This window comes from Penaeus chinensis, chromosome 21 (genome assembly GCF_019202785.1).
Source record: "Penaeus chinensis breed Huanghai No. 1 chromosome 21, ASM1920278v2, whole genome shotgun sequence".
NCBI classification, from domain to species: Eukaryota; Metazoa; Arthropoda; class Malacostraca; order Decapoda; family Penaeidae; genus Penaeus; species Penaeus chinensis.
The window spans coordinates 25,476,381-25,486,380 of NC_061839.1; the positions used below are offsets into that span (position 1 = coordinate 25,476,381).

A 10,000-nucleotide genomic window follows, 5' to 3' on the forward strand; every position below is an offset into this window, starting at 1 on the left:
AAATGTATAGACAAAACTGCAGGACACATATAGACAGATAGAGGAGATAAATATATAGATAGAGATGGATAGATAGAGAGAGAGAGAGAAGAGAGAGGGGGGGCGAGGGAGAGAAGAGAGAAAGGGGGGAGGGAGAGAAGAGAGAAAGGGGGGAGGGAGAGAAGAGAGAAAGGGGGGAGGGAGAGAAGAGAGAAAGGGGGGGAAGGAGAGAAAAGAGAGAGAGAGAGAGAGAGAGAGAGAGAGAGAGAGAGAGAGAGAGAGAGAGAGAGAGAGAGAGAGAGAGAGAGAGAGAGAGAGAGAGAGAGAGAGAGAATCTAAACAAAAGACGTCGGTTCTTTTGGAGAATGAGGACCTCTGTAATATATATTGAAATGATCGAAATGTGGCCAAACATAGGATTTACACAGACAGAGGTCATAGTTACTTCCCTCATTATCCTGCCGTTGTCAAGTAGGTGCCAAATCACACCCTATTAGGCATACCTTAATGATGAGTTTCCTCGCAGCTGATATATTATTTTATTTCAAGGATTGGAGAATCTGTAGGGATTATCTTGGGCTAGTGAAGCTCAAAAAAGAAAATAAGTATTATGAAATACCTTGAAAAAGAAAAAAAATAATACGCTATCGTTTCTCTTACGCTGAACGATCGATAACTCAAGTCAATATTGGAACTTCGAAGCAAACAAACTTGATCAAACAACACCGCTTGCCTTTGAGCTCAAGCCGAATTGCTCGCAAGGGACAGATATCGCCCCGCCTACTCGCCCCGCCCCTCGAATGCTCCGCCCAAATGGATTAGGAAAGATCATAGGAAATCGCACCTTGAGGTCACATTATGGCGGGAATTCACGGCTCTGCGGCATGTCATAACATTGTTGTTAGTGATCATGTCTATTCTCTGCGCAGGATGACTGGTTACATGTCGAATTTAATAATGAGCGAGAGCAAGATAGGATAAATCTGTAAATGCTGAAAAATGACTCTTTGATTTGCAGAAAATATTTCACACTCACAGGGAAATCTAACAAATCACTATCTATCATTTACATTTATCGCAGAGCCCCATCTTTATCTATCTATCTATTTATCTATCTTAAACTATCCCTCTTTTCTCATCAAAGAGTCACCGACCCATCATGACTAACTCGATTACGCATCTGTGACAAAGCTAAAGAGCCCGCGAACCCCGCCCACAAATGGTCGGCAACTTTTCCAATATAACAGTTTCTCGTTCATATCAGTATTTATGTCTCATAACTTAAGGATTTGTTCACCGTATTGGATAATCATCATGATAAACACGATTAAAAAAAAAATTCTTTAAAGACATTATCTAAACGGAATGAGGGGTGGAGCAGATGTCCAGTGACCGGGGCTCCTGTCATGAGGCATGTCAATTCACCTTAGATCATGGCAGGCCAGTACTAGTGCTGAAAACAAGAAGGTCGACTTTTTGCATTGTAATCATAGTTATTAGAAATACAGTGTTCATTATCATCATTGGTATTGCCAGTGACAGTATTGTTTTAGTTCTCTTTATATCAACTGTTTAGTTGCTAGTATTGTAACCACTGTTGCTTTGTAGTGAAACATGAGTTTCATCGTCCTTGTGTGTATTCCACATCTGAAATAGGTATATCTGCCAAATAGGATATTTCAAGAGGAATGAGTTATGAGATATAGCCTTCGTGATATTTATTCGTTTCGTGTTAAGTGATATAGGTATAAGGTTATGCATAAAATGTCTCTACTTGCATGCATGAAGGTCTGGTCACTAATTGGTCTGCGTTCACTCTGATTGGAGGAAAACCACAGGTGAGGAGGTATATAAGGCTGGGCATGACCTGTCTCGACATACCTGTCCCAGGCCACAGCAAACATGGACCAACTCTTAGTGATGAACTTCCAGCCTTTGGCATGGGCCTCCAGCCACCCATGGGCGCCGCCCGCCAGCCCTCCTCCCGCCCACATCATCACGCCCTCACGGATGTCTCACAAGGCCAAGGCCTTCACCATCGACGCCCTTCTGGGACTTGACACTCAAAAGGACCTTCCTGCCCCAACCGCCTCTCCGCTTGCGTCTCCGCTCTCCCTCCTTCAGCAGGAGTCCTACGACACCGCCCTCAGGGACGCCCCCGGAAAGATCAAGCGCCATCGCACAGTGTTCACGGACTCGCAGCTTCAGCGCCTGGAGGAGGAGTTCCAGCGGCAGCAGTACCTGGTTGGCCCCGATCGGAAGCAGCTTGCGAACCAACTTCAGCTGAGTGATTTACAACTGAAAGTATGGTTCCAGAACCGACGCATCAAGTGGCGCAAGAACCAGCTCAGCGCGACGCAGGACCGCGACGCCTGCACGTCTCCTCCGGCGTCGCAGTAGGAAGACGGCGGAACTGCTGCTTCTTGCATGGACGCGGACATCCCAGTGACGATTCTTCCTAAAATATTCTAGTCTAAAGAAATAAATGATGCGTGATATCCAACATGTTTATATTTCCATTTCGAATGAGAAGGTGAGCCGTATCTTTCATTACAAAGAAATGATAATAAGATGGCTTTTCATGAGAACACAGATATCCGGGGGGAGATTCCTGAATAGATCTAACAATAGTCTAAATAAGTAAACTATTCAGCATTTGTAAGTACTGCCACTCATTTGCTTATCTAAGTTGACTTACCTATATAAAGGCGGTCGTACTCCCTGACTGTGTTTTCATGAAACAGATTATACAAAAATACAAGTACCGTAAAGTGTGTTTATAGACACAATAAAACGCTACCATCATATGAACAGGAAAATAATTCAATTTATAATTCTGCTCTGAATGTGGCTTTCATTATATACAGACAGATGGGTAAATACAAAAACAGGAGAAAGGGAGAGAGAGAGTAAAATTAGATGATAATGCTCTCGAATGCGGATTCCTAAGTAATTTGCAAAAGTCAAAGAGATGGAAAGACTGTGTAACACCAGTGAATAATTTCGTGTCCTGGCCAGTTTATATACAGAACGTCGGATTTTATTTTCTATTTTCCCCAGGGTTGTTATTTTCACTCACGGAAAAAAAAGAAGCTTTGGCTCTATTTCTTTAATGTTTTGGGGGCTTCTTGGCATTATGAAACGGATGCGATTTTGTGCGTTTGGGTTGTCTTTGTTGAAAATAAAATTCATAAAAAAAAGTCTGTGCGTGTCACTCTCCGACCGAATCAAGAATTCGTTCATTTAACAAAATTCAAAAGAAATGTGGAAACTCATGCATCGGAGAAAACAGTCATAAAAAGAAAGAAAACAAAAAAGAGAAAATCAACAACTTGACCAAGTTTTTCCTGTGTGTGTGTGTGTGTGTGTGTGAGTATGTGTGTACAGGATGGAGGGGAGGGAGGGAGGGGGAAAAAAAGATCCAAAAAATCGCAACAGACGAACAGCAATGTTGCCAGCGAGTTCCAGAGCAACCGCCGCAGACAGCGTGGCGCCAGAGAAGCCCTGTGATGTCAGAGGTCGAACGTATCTCCGTCTATTATGAAATATCTCTTTGAGCAGAGATTTATAACCTGCCTTTTTGACGAAATGCTTTTAATGGTGATGATGGTGGTGCATGACATGGATGGTGGTGATGATTATTAGAGTGATGGTGACGATGATGATGATGGTGGTGATAATATTGATGATAGAGAAGGTGATGCTAGTGAAGTTGGTTATGATGATTTTGATGAAGATGATTATGATATTGATGTTGAGATTAATGTAAATGTTGTTGCTGATGATAATGGTGTTGGTAATGATGGTGATGATGAGTATGGTGATAAGGACGATATTTATGATGATGGTGATAATGAGGAAGGTTATAATAATTATAATTATTATGAAGATAGTGATGCTGATACTGCTGATGATGGTGATCTTATCTCATTGTAAATGCACTTCAAATTATAATCCTTTTGCGATGAGGATTTCAACTTTCGTTCCTTCTATTTTGCGTAAAGCTCTCGTAAGTAGAATTAGAGAAGAAAGATGACCAGAATCTCTCCCAGGAATATTATCCTGTTTTTTTTCTTCTTTTCTACAAGAGTTTTTGAAAGCACAGATCAGTATGAAGCTGTAGGTGTGGCAGTTCCGCCTCTAGTCCTGTGCGGCCGGTGTGGACAACGGTAAATAACTAAAGTGAAAAAGTAAGGAAGAATACAATGATGAATATACGAATATAGAGAAAACAAAAATAAAGAAATAATGAAAAAATACAACGAAAAAAGAGAAAAGAATCTAAAGGAAAAATGTATATTTCAAAATAAAAGTACAAAGGAAGTAAAGCGGAATGAAAAGAAAAAGAAAGATGAAAAAAAGAGAGAAGGAGAGAGCAAGACGAGAAGGCGAGTGTTCGTACCATCAATAAACTACCTTGAAACACGCACGAGGCTACATCCTTCTCCTTTCCCCTTCCCTCCCTCTTCCCCCCCTCTTCCCCATCTTCCCCCATACTTTTCCTCCTTCCTCTCCCTCTTTTCCTTTACGTTCCTCCCCATTCCCTTCTTCTTTTCCATCGCCCTTCTTTCTCTTATTCATATTTCCTTCCTCCCACTTCGTTTCCTTCCTTCACTATCATCTCCATTCCTCCTTTCTTTCCCTCATCTCCCCCCAACCCCTTTTCCTTCCTCCTCCTTCTCTATCTCTTCATCCCCCATTCTCTCTTTCCCTCACTTCCCCTTCTCTTCTCTCCTTCTCCCTCTCCGTTCCTTTCAACCTCTTCCCCATCTCATCTCTTCCCCCTCCTCCCTCCCTCTCCCTCCCCTCTCCTATCATCTCCCCCCTCTCCCCCATCTCATCTCTTCCCCCTCCTCCCTCCCTCTCCCTCTCCTATCATACCCCCCTCTCCCCCTCTCATCTCTTCTCCCTCCTCCCTCCCTCTCCCTCCCCTCTCCTATCATCTCCCCCCTCTCCCCTATCTCATCTCTTCCCACTCCTCCCTCCCTCTCCCTCTCCTCTCCTATCATCTCCCCCCTCTCCCCTATCTCATCTCTTCCCCCTCCTCCCTCCCTCTCCCTCCCCTCTCCTATCATCTCCCCCCTCTCCCCTGTCTCATCTCTTCCCCCTCCTCCCTCCCTCTCCCTCCCCTCTCCTATCATACCCCCCCTCTCCCCATCTTATCTCTTCCCCCTCCTCCTCTTCCTCCCTTTCCTCTTACCGTCCTCTCTCATTCCCCTTCTTCTGATGTCGCTCACTAAGAAGTTTCCCTTCGAAGTTTCTCCCTGGGAAAAAAAAAAAAAAAAAAAATCGAAAAAGGGAAAGAAAAAACAAAAAGAAAAGAAAAATCCTCACGTGATCTCGTCTTCATTTCGAGAAGATTCCAGAACATTGGGATTGGATTCCCCGGTAGAAGCGGTCGGAGGCTGTGCTGTTTTTGTTATTATTATTATTCTTATTCTTATTCTTATTATTATGTTCATTATTATCAATATTATGTTTATTATTGTTGTTGCTGTTATTGTTGTTGTTATAATTATTATTGTTGATGTTGTTATTGTTGTTGTTATAATTATTATTGTTGATGTTGTTATTGTTGTTGTTATAATTATTATTGTTGTTGTTATTGTTGTTGTTATAATTATTATTGTTATTATTATCATTATTATTATTGCCATTATTAATATCTTTATTGTTGTTGTTGTTATTATCATTGTCTTTTTTCTGTATTACTATTGTTTTTGTTCTTGTTGCTTTTATTATTATTATTATTATCATTATTATTATTATTATTATAATTATTATTATTATAATTATCATTATCATTATCATTAATATCACTATTATTATTATAATTACCATTATTGATGTTATGATGAGGATGACGATGATGATGGTAGTGATTACTATTGCTATTATAGAATGAAAATAGCTCCGCAACAAGCGACGGCCTCCACGCTTCGGCAGAGGGATTTCCGACTGATTTTCATGTTTATTTCTGTTACTCATGCACAATATATGTTTTACTCTGAGCAAAACCATATCTTCACGAATTCGAAGCAATTTATTAATCACAATAGTTAGCAGAAGGTGATGTCTCGGTCCGGCGTTTCAGCAAAGGTCATTTCATTTTCATTAATCATGTTTGTTTCCTGTAAATATGTATTTACAGGAAATAAATCATTATACCTTTTGTATAACGCTAGCATATTAGATTTTAAAAAAACAACCACTGCATACATCTGAAGGTATTATTGAACCAGAAATAAACTGAAGAACGCAAATGAACGATGTAGGCATTCGAAGGGCATGGTTGCTACGTGGTCACATATATCATTTGATGTATTTCAAATGAACATGTCCATGACTTTATTAGTATAATAACTTATTAAACCATAAATAAGCCATTTTGACTAACATGAAAGTATAAATTTAATATATTTATTAATATTTTTAGATGTGGCAGAGTGCTGGTCTGAGACACTTTTTGAGACAGTCTCAAATTTTAGTCTCAGAATCGTCTCAAAACTGCGTGAGAACTTTCATGGATACCGCTTAAGATCCCTTTAAATCTGCTAATCCGAACTCGTTTAAGTTCTGGAGAATTACGGCCAAATTACTTATACTAAATATTTCGTGAAACTGATATTCGTTTTCTCTGTTTAGAGTACCTTCCACAACCAATTTCCTTCTGAAATGATCAAAACTGTGTTCGAACAAAAGTTTAATAATGAGACACGTGTTCTGGTTTCGAGCAGGCTCTAAATTACACCCTGTAAGTAAATCCGTGCAGAGGATTACACCCTGCTATGAAAACCTGATGGAGGATGAGAATATATGGACTGAATAAAAGTCGATTAGTATGGGGCAAAGGGTCCATGTACTTAGGACCAGCAGAAATGTTTAGTCATACAGAAGATGTGGATTGCAAGAAACAGCGACCATGAATTCCTTTCGCGGTGAACGGTCTATTCATCAAATAACCTGGCCGGACGCAAACAAAAGCAAGGCCGCTTGCGTTTTTAGATCAAGCCGAATTGCTCACGAGGGACAGATATTCCCCGCCCACTCGCCCCGCCCATCGAGTGCTCCGCCCAAATGGATTAGGAAAGATCATAAGAAATCTCACCCTGAGGTCACGTTTTGGCGGATTTTCACCTCTTTGCGGCATTTCATAACGTTATTGTTCGTGATCGTACTGCTTATATTATGCGTGAAGGATAACCGATAGTACGTGAGCAGTATAGCTGGATGATGCAATCCAATTTGTGCTGCGAAAAAAATCTTATTTCTATGAGAAATCTATTAAACAGGATGTACTTTCAGAATCTTTCTTTGTTATATACTGGATAGCCCCCTTTTCTCTATCGGTCTATCTATATATCTGTCTCTCTCTATCGCTCGCTCCCTCCCATACTCTCTAACTCCTTCCCTCCCTCTTCCTACCTGCCTCTCTCATTCCCTCCCTACCTCCCTCTCCCTTTACCTTCTCTTGTCATCAAAACATCGCCGACGGATCATGACTAACTAGATTACGCACCTGCGACACTGCTAAAGAGCTAGTCAGCCCCGCCCACGAAGGACCTGCATCTATTTTCTCCACACAGCGGACCTCTGTTTACTAGTTCTAACCACTATACGCATATTTCGATTTAATCTCGTTCTTGAGTTTCATATTTTACAGTGAGTTCCTAACTAAAATCTACCCTTAGTTAAAATCAGCGCATGAGTTACTTTGGTAAATTTAAAGTTAAGGAAAGTGTGCTTTCATATTTGGCGGTCTGGTCCACTAATTGGTCTGCGTTCACTCTGATTGGAGGAAAACCACAGGTGAGAAGGTATATAAGGCCGGGCATGACCTGTGTCGACATACCTGTCCCAGGACACAGCAAACATGGACCAACTCTCAGTGATGAACTTCCAGCCTTTGGCGTGGGCCTTCAGCCACCCATGGGCGCCGCCCGTCAGCCCTCCTCCCGCCCACATTATCACGCCCTCACGGATGTCCCACAAGGCCAAGGCCTTCACCATCGACGCCCTTCTGGGACTTGACACTCAAAAGGACCTTCCTGCCCCAACCGCCTCCCCGCCTGCGTCTCCGCTCTCCCTCCTTCAGCAGGAGTCCTACGACACCGCCCTCAGGGACGCCCCCGGAAAGATCAAGCGCCATCGCACAGTGTTCACGGACTCGCAGCTTCAGCGCCTGGAGGAGGAGTTCCATCGGCAGCAGTACCTGGTGGGCCCCGAGCGGCGCTACCTGGCCAAACAACTGGAGCTGAGTGAGCTGCAGCTCAAAGTGTGGTTCCAGAACCGACGCATCAAGTGGCGCAAGAACCAGCTCAGCACGACGCAGGACCGCGACGCCTGCACGTCTCCTCCGGCGTCGGAGTAGGAAGATGGCGGAACTGCTGCTTCTTGCGTGGACGCGGACATCCCAGTGACGATTCTGTACCTGCCTTACAACGCTCTAGTCTAAATAAATAAATATGAAATATTCTGCATTTGTTTGTATTTCCACTACTCATGTTCTAATATTGGTTAGCAAGCTTTATATAAAACCACCAGTTCTTTAGGAAAAGGGTGAGAACTATGATACGAATATCAGCAATCCAACGTGTCATATATATATGCATCCAAATACACACACACACACACACACACACACACACACACACACACACACACACACACGCACACACACACACACACACACACACACACACACACACACACATATATATATATATATATATATATATATATATATATATATATATATATATATATATACTGTAGACATGTATGTCCGTTGCAAGATAACTAAAGACGATTTATATTTGCTCTTTACAAAGCGTGAAAACACCCTCTGACAGTGAAATAACTACATACATATATAGACTGCAGATAGAAGAGAAAGGTTTCACACGAATTAGTAGCAAATGGAGAAGTAATGTTAATCTGATATCAAATTTCCTTCCGAAGATAACAGGGAAAATACACATACTATAAAAAGTATGAAATAGAGAGAAAGCATCGAAAGAGTAAATGATGGGTCAATTTTAAATGTTAAAACAGTGTACTGCATCGACAGAACGATAGATAAACGCATTGCACATTTTTTTTTTACTGAAACATGAGGCAACAGTCTTGAAATCCCAGATTTTATCTTCAGGTCGGGCGTAAAGATGATGCCCAAGAAGATTTGAAAATGTTTTTGTATAGAGGACTTTTTATTAAGAGAAAACGTAAAGAGAAAAGAACAGACATGCACAGAAATCCAGGGTACAGTTACAATTGAGTAATACCTTATATTTTACCATCTTCCAGACCGACTGTAGCAGATTTAAAACAATAACAAGATATACTAGAAACTGACAAAAAATCGGCTTCAAATAATCTCTTGACACTCAGGCAGGTCAGCCATAAGCTGACCTGACCTTCCTTACGCTTATTCATGACAAGAGCTCCAGCGACGTGGCGTTTGCTCCGCCTTGCGTGTCCTTTATGAAATCTCAGAGTTAGTATCCATAATTGCATACAAATAAGTGAGAAAACGTTTTACAATATTGATTATCATTCCAAATATACACATGCATAAACAGTCTTAATCATAGTATGGATCATACGTTCTGGAAAATTACACATCGATCAGCTCCTTGGACCGCCAACACATCTTAGACACGTGACCTTTGCCGACCAATTTAGTGGCTCAAAAATCGCATTACGTTCGGAATGACCTTTCTTGACCTCGTGCCTGAAACCTACTCTACTCGACTTACGATAGGTATTATCCTGATTATCGTCTGACTTTGAAACGTCTAGAAGTATCAGAGATCAAATTAGAATATTATATGATTTTCTTTTTAATCATATAATCATTTTAATGTCTCTTTAGTCTTGCGAGTGTGGAAGATGATTCGCCGGATGGGTTTTGACTATTTCTCGATGTTTAGATTAAGGAAACCGATTTATATTTCCCCCTTTGCTTCATGGTCGTGCGTTCTCTATGAACAATTGTTCAAGGGAGTATGATGACACCATT

At 41.4% G+C, this 10,000-nt stretch overlaps 2 protein-coding genes across 2 annotated transcripts; both read left to right on the top strand.

Annotated features, from left to right (window-relative positions):
• The first annotated feature begins 1,881 nt into the window (after positions 1-1,881).
• Positions 1,882-2,379, top strand: LOC125036451 (homeobox protein notochord-like). Its single transcript, XM_047629044.1, has one exon. It carries the CDS (start codon positions 1,882-1,884, stop codon positions 2,377-2,379), a length of 498 nt encoding a protein of 165 aa, XP_047485000.1.
• Positions 2,380-7,852: 5,473 nt separating this feature from the next.
• Positions 7,853-8,350, top strand: LOC125036452 (homeobox protein notochord-like). Its single transcript, XM_047629045.1, has one exon. It carries the CDS (start codon positions 7,853-7,855, stop codon positions 8,348-8,350), a length of 498 nt encoding a protein of 165 aa, XP_047485001.1.
• The last annotated feature ends 1,650 nt before the right edge of the window (positions 8,351-10,000 follow it).